The sequence below is a fragment of the Mchenga conophoros genome, linkage group LG5, assembly GCF_057382185.1.
Source record: "Mchenga conophoros isolate Kocher_MC1m ecotype Shallow Benthic linkage group LG5, M_conophoros_male_GT1.1, whole genome shotgun sequence".
NCBI classification, from domain to species: Eukaryota; Metazoa; Chordata; class Actinopteri; order Cichliformes; family Cichlidae; genus Mchenga; species Mchenga conophoros.
Genome location: NC_140530.1, coordinates 12,704,080 through 12,718,773, shown reverse-complemented (window position 1 = coordinate 12,718,773; position 14,694 = coordinate 12,704,080). Strand labels below are relative to the sequence as shown.

At 44.5% G+C, this 14,694-nt stretch overlaps 1 protein-coding gene across 21 annotated transcripts in view; it reads right to left on the bottom strand.

Moving 5' to 3' along the window:
- Positions 1-3,018: 3,018 nt before the first annotated feature.
- The window catches only part of magi1b (membrane associated guanylate kinase, WW and PDZ domain containing 1b), a 137,564-nt gene continuing 125,888 nt past the window's right edge, over positions 3,019-14,694 (bottom strand). For 16 of the 21 annotated variants that reach the window (XM_085273327.1, XM_085273329.1, XM_085273328.1 and 13 more), the window contains 6 exons: positions 14,427-14,630; positions 11,598-11,691; positions 11,415-11,499; positions 10,431-10,574; positions 8,291-8,429; positions 3,019-5,123 (listed from right to left, as the gene is read on the bottom strand). In XM_085273327.1, the coding sequence (XP_085129453.1) occupies positions 3,844-5,123; positions 8,291-8,429; positions 10,431-10,574; positions 11,415-11,499; positions 11,598-11,691; positions 14,427-14,630 (1,946 nt within the window). In that variant the 3' untranslated portion in view covers positions 3,019-3,843. The other 5 variants (XM_085273348.1, XM_085273347.1, XM_085273334.1 and 2 more) reach the window with 5 other exon arrangements.

Sequence of the window (14,694 nt, the reverse complement as noted above, 5' to 3'; positions counted from 1 at the left end):
ACCAGGCTCCTCACACTTTGCTTTTGAATAGATAGCTTTAACTCTTTGAAAAAGATAAATAAATACAATTGTGAAACTTTTTCTTTCTTCTAAGTGAAATCATCTTGGTCCTCAGCACACAGCCAAAAATAACCCAGTGCTGTTGTTTTCTCTTCTCCCCCCAGCCTTCGTATGTGCACATCTACAATTCTTGTCTGCTGTCAGCTTAAGGGAAGAGCCCGTTGCATTAGTGTTGCCATGGCAACAGGGCAGTAGAGGATATCTAAGGTCAGAGCAAGAGCACCTGAAGCTTAGCTGATGGGAGAAAAGAGGCTGTCGGTGAACACTCATGTTGTTATTGGACATTTTATTACTGCTGCTTCCTCCTGCCTGACACTGACATGATAAATTGTCCCAAGACATGTGTTGTTAATCATTTCTGGGATAACACAAGAAATAAAACCAGGGGCTCTGCTCCTGCGTCAGATGATGGAGAGTGGAATAGGTCTTGATAAAGAGGGGGCAGAGATATTTAAAGAGAAGGGAGAAGAGATTTTCGGTGCTGGAAAGTGGATTGCATCCATTATTTAGGAATGGTTTCCTCTTCTGTGAGGGGACAGGGAAGAGAAATGTGTTTGCAGGATACAAACTCCAGCCCTCTGTATTCTGTAGAAATACTAAATAACACATGCTTCTCTAATAGGGAAAAATGTCGGCATCCAATGAAAACAATGCAAATCGTATAGCCTGCATTAAATATACTCAAATGGATATTTGCAACTTGGATTTTTGCACTTACTAAAAAGTGAGCCGAAGAATTTCCATGTAATGCTTCCACACTAGTGCACATCCCATAAATGTAGCTATGCAAAAACAGTTTCAGATCATTGCATCAAAAGGAGTGGAATGCATTGAGGCTCCCTTGAATTGCACAGAAACTGGGCCAGAAAAAAGCTCTGATATGTTACCGTTTGATCACGATGCTTTAACTCTGTTTCACATTTCCTCTTATGAGCTGCACAGATTGTGTCCACAGGGTAATCTTGAATGCAGATTTTTGAACATATGGCATTAAGTACCTTGGCATGTGCTGCAGGAAAAAGCACAAACTTCATATGATGCAAGCTCAGAAAATCTTAAATTCTCCCCATATTTGTGTAAACATACAGTTAGCTCCATAACATTTCTTTTTCCTGGCTCATCTGTTTTTTTTCAACAGCAAAGTGGGCTTAAAAGCAAACGATCAATGCGACTGAAGTGCAGGCTTTCAGCTTGAGTTCAAGGGGCTTGCAAACAAACCGGAACGACAGCCATTTCAATAGTGAGCTCTAAAGCGATGGGACGATTGACTGACAAGGGGTTTCATAGACAGGTGAGGCCTGCTGCTGCCATTTCATTTCAGAGTTGATTCCAAGTCTTACATTTTGTAACTCTCAAAACGAGATTCAAAGTGAGGCTGACGCAAGAGACTGAATAAAGATAAATTTGAAGAAAAAAAAAAAGCAAAGAAAAAAAAAAGCCTAATATCGCAAAAATGGACGACACAGAAGACAACTGAAGCAGATGACTGCAAATTCTTTCCTCTGTAATGAAAATCATTCATAACTTTTAGAACACTCAGAGGCATATCACTGTAAAAGAGACGCCTTCGGAAATTGGAATACAGAGTTTCATCTAAAAACAAGCTTTGGACAGATGAAACCACATGATGGGAAATAGTGGGAGGAAAACAGTATGGAGAAGGAAAAAAAACACATCATGATCTGAAACATATCACATTATCTGTCAAACAAGGTGGAGGCTGTGCGGGCATGTGTGCCTGCCAGTGGAGCTGGGTGACTAGTGTTTTTCCCTGACAGCAGCAAGTAGCAGGAGGAATTCTGAAGTTGCTCAGATTCATCCAAATGCTGTGAAAAAGAACAACAGACGTTGCTTCACATTTCAGATGGATAGTAATCCAAAGCATACTGCAAAAACAATCCAAGACTTTCTCAAGGCAAAGAAACGGGATATTATTCAACTGCCAAGTCTGCTTTGACTACAGCCACCTTCAGCCTGAGGGAGGAAACATTTGGTGACATCTATGAGTTTTAGACTTGAAGGATTTATCATTAAAAACAGATTTATTTCCTGTTTATTACCATAATCACCTTTGAGGCCTTTGAGAAGTTGGTGAAAATTCCTTTTTTCTTTTTGTAAATTAAAGCTGAAGTTGGTTCAAATGTTCAAATTAAATCCACTGTGGTGCAACACAAAAGGGTGTCATTGTCCTAATGTGTAGGGACAAAACTGTATGAGCATCTCATGCCTTAAATTAGAGTGTGAAGAAGGTAGATATGAGAGGTCATCCCGATTTCTTATCGCTGAATGTTAGGAAATGTTAAAGAGGTTAAAATGCACTTGTGTATCTTTCAGGGTTTTGTTTTTGTTTTTTATTGCCGTGGTGAAGTATATTGTGAATTGGTATTTACCGCTCACCCAGGGTGACTACTTGGTTTTTATCTAATCTCCACATTGTTTGTCCCAGCATCACCACCTTCCTTCTGCCGTCACCGTCCTGAAATAGACACGCAGCATCCCCGCTGTTTGTTCTGTATCAAATGACAAATCTCGCAACCACAAGAGTGGATGGAGGAGGAAGGGGAAGGACCGTAGAGGGCGATGGGAGAAAGAGGACACTGAAAAGGCACAAATCAAAGTAAGCTGTGAAGAGGAGTGAAGGAACATTTTTAAGATCGTCCTTTTGGGCTTTGATGTTGGGGAAAGGACAGAAGCTCTTTGCTTTACTTTTCTTCAAAGGCTTTATCTATATGCATGCACTTTTGGCAGGGCTGAGATAACAATGTTAGTCTCCCCACTGTTTTGTTTTCTGCCTGGCAAAATGAGAGCTCAAAAAAAAAAAAAAAAAAAAAAAAGCTGTTAGTGTACATCTTTCTTCCCATCCAATATCTGCATTTTTTTCATGTTACTTAAGCAGGTCAATCAATCCCAGAATGACTCCAATGGCAATAACAAAGGAGAAAAAAGATAAAACAACTGTTCATTTGTTGAATATATTATTTTATTTTAACATCATCATCATAGTTTAACTTTTTCATTTTCCCTTCCTTCATTTAAAATGATCACCTCTGAATGTACACATACTGCAAACTGTCAAAAATATACAAACAAATGCAGGCTTGTGCTATAGTCTGGTCAAATGTCTAAAAAACAGTGGCACTGGAAGGAGAGAGAGTAGGAAGGCAAGAGAGAGAGAGACAGAGAGACAGAGCAAGAGAGCGAGAGAGAGAGAGAGAGAGAGAGACATTGAAACCGGTAAAGACATGCACAGCATCATTGTGAGCACCTGTTATGGTGACCCAGGTGCGCAGTACTTCCAAGGGATCTTTGTGGAAAAGTACATATATTTCATCATCTGACAGTGGGGCACACAAACTGCCCTCCACATATCAAACCCGAAACAAAAATGTTGTTTGTTAATGGAACTGTTGTTAGGCACATCATTGTTTTTTATGGTTTTATATTTTCTGGAAAAGTCTGAGTATCTGTAAATGTAGAATACTTTAACAAAACAAAGAAACAAAAAAAAACAACAACCCCAAAACAAAATGAGAAAACAAAGAAAATCAAATATACAGTTTAAAAAAAAAAAAAAGAGGAAGAAAAAACAGCTTTCAAAACTACGACCTTGTTAGTAACTCAGTGTTGTTACAGTGTGTGTGTGTGTGTGTGTGTGTGTGTGTGTGTGTGTGTGTCAGCATGTCTACACAAGTTGGGTGCGTTTCTGTAGAACAAAGTGGTAGTGATGGTGAGTATTTGAGGTGTTTTGTGGATGGTTGCTGTGATCAGCTGACAGCTGTCCAATCAGATGCTCAGGTCTTTGGGATTCTCCTTGTAGGTCTTCTTGGGCTCAGGGAGCGTGGGCTTGGATGAGCGACTGGTGTTGGTCTTGTTCTTGACCGTGCTGTAGTATTGCGTCACTTGAGCCGCCACAAAATTGTCATCGTCCTCTTCATCCTCTGAGTCGTCCCTTCTGAAGCTCCTGATCGGGGATATGTCTCGTCCGAGACTGCGGGAGCGGTACCAAGGTTCAGGGGTGCTGTCTCGGCTGGGGTAGCGCTCATCCCTGTCAAACCTCTCAGTCGAACGACCCCTCAGCTGTGTGCTGTCAAACCTCTCAGTCGAACGACCCCTCAGCAGCGTGCTGTACTTCTTGTAAGCTGAATCTGAATCTGGAGTGCGTACTCTGGGCAGGGTGATGTCTCTCTGGTTGCGAGACGCCATGTCCTTCAGCAGGTTATCCCCCCCTCTGTAGGACCTGTCCAAGGTAGAGGCTTTCATCAGCAGGCTATCTTCTCCATAGAGGCGGTCTTCCCTGCGCAGTGGCGGTGTGACCTCCCTGTTTAAGCGGTCTAGGGCTGGGGACTCTCGCAAGATGCTGTCTTCCAGACGGAAGGTGGATTCAGGAGTTTTGATTGGCTCCTTTAATACAGGCTCATCCACAATAGGCTTCTCGGTGCTGCGGGTCTGTCTCTCTGGGGAGCGATACCGGCGGTAGGGGTCTGAGGATTGGGCCCGGCGTCTGTTGGGGGACTGCTGCCGAGTGCGGTAGGGGGACCGATGGCGATGAGGGGAACGATAAGGGGAACGGCGAGGAGAGCGGTAGGGTGAGCGACGGGGTGAGCGGTGGGGCGAGCGGTTGGGTGAACGGTGGCGGTGGTGGCGCCTGTCTGGAGAACGGCCTCGGTGCTGACCCCCATGTCGGTCGTCCAGGACGTTATCTGCACTGCGCGACCGGGTGTGCCCCTTATGAGGTGACCGATGGCGGCTGCGGTGGCGATGGCGGCCATCACTTTTCTTGTCATCTTTCTTCTTGGGAGTGTTCTTCCCTGTCGACTTTTTGCCCTTGTGTTTTCCCGTGCTGGTTTTCTTGCTGGGGGAGTGGTGGCGGTGGTTGGAATGTGTGTGCCTGCCAGTGCCGTGGGAGCGGCGGCCTGGCTCCTTCTTGCTGCGGGATGATTGTTGGGGTTCTGGTGGGTCGCTTGACTCTGATGGTGCACCGTTCGGGGGAAGAGTGTTCACTTCCGCAGCGTTTTGTACCCCTGAGGCTGGGTTGGCTGCGCTGATGTTGTTGGTGCTGTCGTCTGCAACACATTGGGACATACAAACGAGGGCAGGGGGATCAAACATGCATCGACACACTAAAAGCTTCTATCTGCTTTCACATTTATCATGCTGAGTCACTCAGACATGAAGCCGAGAACACTTTCAATGGAAGCCATTCTGATGTTAATACCAGCAAAGATGGCAAGTTGTTGGATGGCACAGCAGCAGCCAATGGTAAAACAGTGTAGCTTACACAGATTAAAAAAGGCAGTGACAGAGTTATGAAGCAGCCATTTCTTGAAGAAACCCACAACAAACCTGCTCCTTGGTCTAAAGGGGGAAGTCACCTCTGTGAAGCAGAACGCCGGCTTCTCTGGTGGCTGGACCGGATGCTGGTTACAGTCAGTGTAACTGCTGCTTCATACTGATGATGCTGCTAGATTTGACTCATTAGCCATGCTCTTTCATGTACTGTCAGGGCACGTTGTAAATCTTTAGAATAAATTAAATGGTCGTGATGAGATCCAGAGACTAGAAGTTGCTCTAAGTGCATTGCAGTTGCAGTGGGTGAAATTTAGCATTTCGCTAAGAAAAAACAAAACTGTATGGAGCGCTTCCTCTTGCTAAATCTTCAACAAAAGCTGCGACAACAATGCTTTGATCAATATGGCATTTTTAAGACAAAACTTTACAAGTGCTAAGATGGCAGAAGAACCATTCACTGTTCTAAATACTTCACATCGTCGGCCCTGAGATATAGTGAGTGGGAGTAAAACTCTGGCTCCTGTCAATTGAGTAAATAGTCTCCACCTGTAAATATACACTTTTTAACATTATAGCTTAGTTTGAAAATGTACTGCAAATGATTCTGGAGACCTTCAACAATGGATCATGGACAACTCGAGGAGAAGAGTTGACTCCCAAAGAGAACCACTGGTCTGAAAGTATCAAAACTAATTCCCAAAGATAAAATAATCTGCATTTTCACTTTTGACTTGTTTCCAACAGGTTGACTGCAACTAGGACATGAATGAAGTATCCAAAAGAACGGCTATGGCAGCGGTGACACTGGAGATGTAGTTGGGTGAATGGATTTGTATGCATGAAGCAGCGCACAGGCACGGTTGAACTGAAGCGACACCACGCACATCAGGACATAGAAGAAGAGAGAGAGGAAGACAGGAAGTGGGAGAGAGAGCCGAGATGAGAGGGGAGGACAGCTACAAACCGTGGTCTGATTTTGGAGGACAGAGGCCTCCCCCATCTTGTCATTTCTCATACATGCAGTGAGATGGGGAGCGACCATCCCTGAAGGAAGACAAGAGCCCAGCACAATACGAGAGGAAAGGGAAGATACACAGAAACAGAAAGGAAAGAAAAAAAGAAGAGCACAGTAGTTTAGAAAAATATGGAACCGACTAGAAGGAAGAAAAGGAGAATTATTCAGTGTTGATTCTTAATGAAAAAAAATGTGTTTATTTGATCATCGACTCATTCAGAATAAAGAGACAGTCCAGGAAGTTGCCCAAACCCAGTGAAGACCATCAGTTACAGAGTAAAGTCCCCTGGAAACAAGCGTGCACACATCGGACATAGGAGTTGCCACACCCACCCACAAACAAGCGCACACACACGCCTTAGACACGTTAATGAAGAAGCAGCAGAAAATCAAAAAAATGAAACAGTGAGACTGGTGCACAGACACACACACGCACGCACACACGCACGCGCACACACACACACGCGCGCGCACACCAGCAAATTAAGCAGTTTTACAGTGCTGATAGAAATCAAAAGAAATACTGGCGAGACTGTCAAAGGTTGTGCCAACTAAAAAAAAATAAAATAAAATAAAAATAAAGATTTTTAAAAAGTACAAACAATGATCCAAAATATACAAGTTCACATGATGTCACATCGGTGCAGGTTTTGACAGCACATTCTCAGCTCAAATAAACTTTACATTGATGAACTTTTCAAAACAGGCAAAATGTATCCAGTCAAAAAAAAGCAACAAAATGAAAAAGAAAACATTTAAAATGACTTGTGACTATCAAAACTAATCAATACGATTAGAAAAAAAAGGAAAACAGAAAAGAAAGAAATGTTCCATAAATATTATGGAAAGTAGACAATAGAAGGGGGAAAAACAATTTACACTTTTGACATGTTCATGCAGCAATAAACTTTTATCCATTAATATGTGGCTTTGATTCATGGCTCTGTACACTGAACAAAAATACTTGTAAAAATGCCTCTTTTTTTTTCTTTTTTTTTTTAAAATCATCACTATAAAAAGTTAATATAACTGGAACGAATCAACGTCTTTTTAAACGGGGATGGGTGGAGTCCCTATCTTCACAGCTTTTCCATAACACTGACAGTGGGTGCAAAAAAAAAGTCCATGGATGAGTGAGTAATGTCAAGCACAGTATAGTGAGATTTACTGAAAATGGCAAAGTGGGAAAAAAAAGTCTTAGACTGTCTTTTTCTTCGCAACACAGTTCTCACTTGGAAAGGAGTTCAGTAGCTTACATTCACCTTCAATAAATATCATAAATATGTTTGTCACATCCTATCCAAAGCTGTGAAAGGTCCCATTTTATCACGGGATGCCACGGATCAAGTTTTCTCTTCCTTTTAATGCTAAATTAGCATGTAATGAGAAATGAGAGACATCCATATTACTTCTCACCCACAAGAAACATTGATTTTCTTTCCTTTTTCTTTACTACTCAGGTCAAACCCTGTAAACAGTTTCCTTTTTTTTTTTTTTTTTCCATGTAGCACTGAAAATCAGACCCACCACCTTCCTGTTAAGTCCCAGCAGAGTGCTTTTGCTCAGTGCCCAGAAGGTGAAAAGTGACAGCGAGATGACATGACAAAACTGAGAGCAGGTGACAGCAGGAGGGGGTGAGAGCACCCACAGGAGCAGCCTCGACCCCCTCGCTCTCCCACGAAATCCCAAAAAAGCCCAGGAGTGACCGCCACCACAAAGAGACCAAAAGCGCGAAGCAACACCCCCCACCCCCCTGACTCCCCTCTCCCATCCCTGGTAGGTTTGCTCCAGGGAGGGGTGAAGGATCCTTGGGGAGGGGGAGCGATTTAGTTCCTTCACCTTCAACCCACCACCATCCGCTTGAGTGTCCCCTGGCTCAGGGTGTGAAGATGGGCGAGAAGGGAATGTTTTCGTAGATTGACCCACCATATTCAGGCACAGAGCCGTCACCCCTCTTGAGCACCAGATGGACTCGCCGGCCTCCATTCTTGATGAGCTCGATGGCTCGCGCGTGCTTCATGCCCTTGGTGCTCTCGCCGTTGATCTCCAAGATTTCGTCGCCGACCTAGTGGGAAGGAGACCAGGGGGGGGGACAAGAGTGACAGATGAAAATGGAAAAGAGAAGAGGTGAATCAGAGGGAAAGGTGAGAGACAGCAGGAGCCCAAATAAGGGGAGGAGACCGCAGAGCCACACGCGGTGCAAAAGAAAACAAGTGAGAGGAGGGAAGAAGGTACACAAGGAGAAAGATAAGGTTCAAAGGGAAACAATGACACGAAGGGAAGGGTGGAGGGGATGAGGAGGAGTTAATTATCAAATCTGCTGAATGGTAATCTGCACAATAAGAAAACAAGTATATATGGAGGGCAAACTGCATCAAAAAGCAGCAAGCGTGACACGGAGAGTCAGAGAGGGAGAACGACAGAGAAAAAACGAGAACTAGAAGAAACATTTTTGCTTCCTGATTCTTTGAATCCACTCCTCAGGTTATCTGTCAGTGCTGACTGCGTTAAGGGAATACTTCTCTGGCAGAATACGGATCTCTCGCTGACACCTCTCCCTGCCTCACAGAGCTGCGACTATTAATATCTCTGCTAACAAGGTGCACAAACACCAACGGCCGGGTCCATATATGCATATACTAATGTGCGCACACACACACACACACACACGCTCCCACACACTCCCTAACTGCAGCATATTAATATATATGAAAAACTATATCTCAGATTCTAACAGTGTCTGCCAACAGGCTCCCTCCGTGCAAACGCACAGTGAGAGAATAAATAAAAACACCTCACACTTCATCAAGCACTCCGGGGAAAGTGCTATTATTTATGTACAATTAATCAGATGGAAAGGTTAAATATTGCAGTTTCATCACAGCTTTTGTGGCATGTATGAATGCCACTTTACGAGCTTGTCGTGAAACATAAATTAAAATGTGCATATTCTGTTTGCGTGTCTTCATATTACAATCAGTGAACCGTCTGCATGGCCGAGCCCGGAGGTGACTGTTTGCGAGTCAGTGAAGCATGGCTTGCAGTAATTGGGGGTACATTATGCAAAAGCTATTATACTGATAAATAATATTATTGCGATGGCTGTAAGGTCTACAAGGCTGCCATCAACCCCCCCCCCCCTCCTGCCCCCAGCTAATCAATAAAGTCAACTGGCTTGTGCTGCACCTGAAGGCAAGGATTTATAAAATTATAATTGGTATTTATAACAACGGTTACAATCAGCAGTCGTTTTTCAGATATGCTGTTATGTGCACCCCCGACAAAAGATAATTTTATAGCGTTCAGGCAAGCTGACGGATTAAGGAATGAGAAAATTTGACAAATAGTTAAATTAAACATTCATTTTAAAAACACTCTGGATTACTAAGGAAAAAAAAACCCGGAAAGAGACGTAATTTTTCTTAGCTAAATTGCAGAGCTAATGTCTCGCACAGCTCTACCAAAAATAATGAAGTCTGAACATTTCTCATTAACATTACAATTATTCCACTAGAACGCTTTTTTCAGATGATTTCAAACTATGCTGACAAATGCCAAGACGACTATATTACAGAAAATTAACTAAAACAACCGAGGGAACTGTCCGCCGTTATTTCCAGACAATCTGTTGGCTGTTTCCAAAGAAAGCAGGCTGTTAAAAAATAAAACTTATTTGGAGGTATTCTAGCTACTGAGGGAATATTGGCATCCCTGTTGACACAGCTGCATATAACCTTAAATTGATAAAATTACATCACAGTTTTCCATAATTAAGTATAATATTAAAGGGGTACAAGCAGTGGTTACATTTCAATAGGCCGTCCAACATTTCCTGTAAAACAGCTCCATGTTATGTGGCTGCAAAAAAGGCTGTCTGTCATAAATTTGTATGGTCTAAATATGAGCACAGATGACGAGATTGCAGTGTTACTTGGGTAAGTGCTGTTTTTCCAGCACTAGTTCTTATGATGGTCAAACTAAACTTCAGTGTTTGGTGGCGTGACCCTTTCAAGACCCCGAGAAAACAACCTCTGAGCTTCTGCGTTTCCCATTTGTGTGTCCATACCATCATCTTTCCGTTGCGAACAGCTGCTCCGTCCTCGGCTAACCTCAGCACGTACAGGTCCATGTTGTACTCGCGGCCTCCTCGCAGGCTGAAGCCGAAGCCTTTGTTGTCTCGCTCCAGGTCCACGGAGTAGAACTCAGAATCCTGATGGAGTCAGACGCCATGTGTGGAGGGAGAGAGAGTAAGAGGAGAAAGGAGATGTTTGCATCAAAGTCACCTTTGTGATTCAGGTTTCAAGTGTGCGCATGTGTCTGCGTTTGTGCGTGCTTGTGTGTGCGTGTCTCCTTTGAAGGGGGATCCTATTTCAGAGGCAAGGGACAATTGCCACCTTCAGGCAAGTCTCACCTTAACAGTTGTGCTACGCTTTTCCCCTTGGTGTGTGTGCGGGTGTGTGCGTGCGTGTGTGTGATTGCGTGTGGACATGCATATGCTCAGGTGTAAGGACGCTGAATTATTGATGCTGTGGGCCCTGGCCTGAAAAAGTAGAGAGGGCGCAGACGAAGAGAGAGGAGGTGGTCTGGGAACCACACAAGGACGGGCAGACAGCCTCAGCAGCTCCTGTCTTTACGCCCTCCTAATCTCCTCTGCTGGAGGATCAATGCTATCTGTGAAAGCCATCTCCACACCAGCAGATTAATTCAGCGGTGAACAGAGTGGACTGAGGGGCTACTTTGAAAGCAAACAGGCTTTCCTTAATATGCACACTCAGATAACGCCAGCAGGTCGGCGTAAAGAGATAAATAAATAAAAATGCACTTGGTTTGTCCTTGGGAAGGTAAGTGGGTATATTAGTTGATAGATGGAGGGACTGTTTAGATATCGCGAAACAGCTGAATGGATGTATGAAGAGACAAATTTAGATTAGATGTGGGTAGAAAAGTTGATGGAGTGTAGAGGACTGGCGTGTTTTGATGGAGACATGAAATGGATGGGTGTCCGCATGACTGATGTAACTGCTAAGACTGCGGCGCCTCTCTTCCTCACCTGAGTGCTTGGGGGTTGCTGCGTGGGGGGCTGGGGAGGGGCGGCTTGCGGGGCAAATGACTCCTGTTTTGGTTTAGTGTTGGTCCTGAAACAGAAAAGGCGTGACATATGAGGCCTAAGCAAGGGGTCGCTCCAAAAGACATTTCATTATTAGGCAAGTCTGTTTTCTGCCGTGCTCCTCACCTGGCCTCCGGTGCGGCCTGTTGCTGAGCGGTGTGAGTAGTGGTTATAGTGGCGATCTTCTCTGCATTCGTCAACAGAGATGCGTTCGATGACTCTGCGGAGGGCGGAAGAAGAGCAAGTATATCGTCACATGAGATAACACACAAAACAAAAACAAAGAACGAGAATGATTGTGTTTTTCAACCAATGAGGAGACGGGGGGAAAAGGCTTGTAATTGAATATGCTGTCATTTTGTATAGACATACTCTAACAGAAGCCTCTCCAGTTTCCTTGAAAGCCTGGGCGATATAATTTAATTTCACATGTGGAGACATTTCATTGTTTTCCTTGTGTCAACCCGACCTACAGGGTCCACCACGAGGCTCGAAACCAGTTTCCAGGCTTCTTTCACCACTTAGCCATGTTCCCGCACACTTGGGTAATACTGCGGTTTGTGCCATCAATCATTTGGTAAACGTCCAAAGGCTGTACATCACATTTAGGACTGAAACTAATCCTTTCTGCCTCTGAATTGTCAAGTAGGGAACATCTACGCCAGTGGCATTAGAGCTCGTGCTTACTCCGTCTTTTATCTCTGCACTGATCCACTCATTTTCAGTTATCAGTGAAAAACACCAGACAGGCCGTCATCACGCGACACCTGCTGCATAAAGAAACCTTTGTTTTATCTAACGACCTCATCCTTCTTGGCCATCTACCGGCATCCTACATTCGATTACAACTCTGCACCTCCCCTTCCCCAGTCTGCTACTCGCCATTCTTCTCATGGTCACTTCCCTTCTCACCTATTAATCTCCTTTCCCTCCGGTACTCCACTGGAGCCTGGTGGCTCAACCATTCCTTTGCCCGCTGCTCAAGATCTACAGTGTCGACCACTCGAGCGGGAGTGCAGGTGAGGTGAGCTTCACTTGAGACGGCAAAGAGGGGAACCACGAGGAAAACCTTCGACCACCCTTTCAGTTTTGCAGTCTCACGTTAAACTCCTGTAAAAACACTATCACTATCTTTCCCTCTGCCTGATTTGCATGAATCACTTCCTTCTTTTGTCGCCTCTCTTCATTCGTCTCTCCTCCGACTGCTTTCTCTCCGGATATTACTTCTATTCTGCGTGCGACCTACTGCCTGCTTTCCCCTTTCTCGCTTAACTAAATAAATAAGTAAATAAAACGTGCACAGAAAAGGAACTGAAGCGTTCTGTAATTCGTCTGTGGCTTTGACCACGCATTTGCCCTCCAGCCCTGAATGGCGTGAGCCGGGAAGGACAGCAGGTACAATCAATTCAAGGGAGGTAAAGAAAACGAGCACTACAGAGGGTAAAAGGATACGAGAGCTACAGATTACACTTAAAATACAACATGTGCTAACAATAAAAATCATATCACATACAGCACGTCTAGCTCTCTTTTCTCACACAGTGGAAAGAATGAGGAGGGCTTTGTCTGTGCTCCAAATTTATGCTGCAGAGACATCAGCTCTGATGAAGGTATTAGTTTCTTGTACACGTATTACTGAGCAGCAGCAGGGAGACTCCCATGCTCGTTTCCTCGACACTGCAGGCGTACCGAGCATCAGCTACTACAAAACTCCATCTGTGCTCTCACACGGTGAGGGGGTTGAGCTGAATCAGACTTCACCTTTAGAGGAAGCTCTCGCTATGGCGCTTGTTCCCATCAGAAAGCTTAAAGATTGGACTGATCCACAAAGAAATTGGCGATGCTCAGCCATTTGTAAACGGAGGCAGCCAGAACAGTCATTCAGAGGCACAAGTTTAGAAACACAAGCCACCATCTCTGCCCGACACTCTTTCTGCCTCTGTGTCAGACGGCGTCTGGTTGTTTGACACATGCACATAAACACAAACCAGAACTTTTCCGATAAAGCATATCCAGTTATTCCTCGCCAGCGCCTTCTCTCTTGCTCTGTGTCTTCTTGGCAGAGCAATTTTGGCTCACTGTTCTCATCAACTGCTCTGAAGGGAGAAACAAAAAACCCTCTCCATCCATAAGAAGCGAGGCGGAAAGCAACGAGCGGCGGACAAATAGCTCCTATTCCTACCAGTGTGCAGGTTGACAGGGAGTATTGCCTTTCTGCCTCTGTCAGTGCGCCCCAGGGTGGCTGTGGCTACAATGTAGCTTGCCATCACCAGTGTGTGAATGTGTGTGTGAATGGGTGGATGACTGGATATGTAAAGCGCTTTGGGGTCCTTAGGGACTAGTAAAGCGCTATATAAATACAGGCCATTTACCATTTACCATTTTCCATGAGCACACACACACGCACGCTTAATTAAATAGCATTTGTGAAGCACGCTAGGGTGATATGTCAGCACAAAACACAGAAAGTTCTCAGCTGCACAGCGCAACATAGAATGCACACAAACTTTTCCTTAAATCCACTTTGACAGAGGGGAGACACCCACATGCACAGAGGAAATTCAGCATCTCTCGGTGCCTGTCTCGCTCGCCCTCTCTCCGCTCACGCACGCATACACACCGAAATCTAAACGGCTCTTGCATGTTTTAAAAATGCGGGCACGCCAAAGGCAGGAAGCTAAAAAATACCAAAAAAACAAAAAAACAAACAAAAACCCAGCAACCTCCCAAATATCCCCAAAGAATCACTCCTGTCAACACTGCGGAGGCGTTATAGTCACTTTGAAAGCCACTGAAGAAAGTGCACTTTACATAACGCCGAAGGAATACTTAATAACAACAACGACAACCCAGGAAAGTGAGAACAAGTCTCCTCAAACATAATCAGGAATCTAATAATAGCTGATATGAGGAAAAAATTCGGACCTGGTTTTGGATTCACTTTTCTCTACTCACCATCTCCAGGAATGATGCGTAGTGTAACTGTGTTTCCAGCCTCCTTGATGAGGTTGACGATGTCCGAGTGGGACTTGTTGGTGATCGAGCATCCATTCACAGCCAGGATGCGGTCGCCGACTTTCAACTTCCCGCAGCGGTCTGCTGGGCTTCCCTCAATGATGCGTCCTATTTTGTGGGGCATGGCCACACAAGCATTTCCAGCTATGGTCAGCATCGATGTGGATGTGTAATGCATGCGTGATTGAGTGTGTGTTTGCGCGTGTAA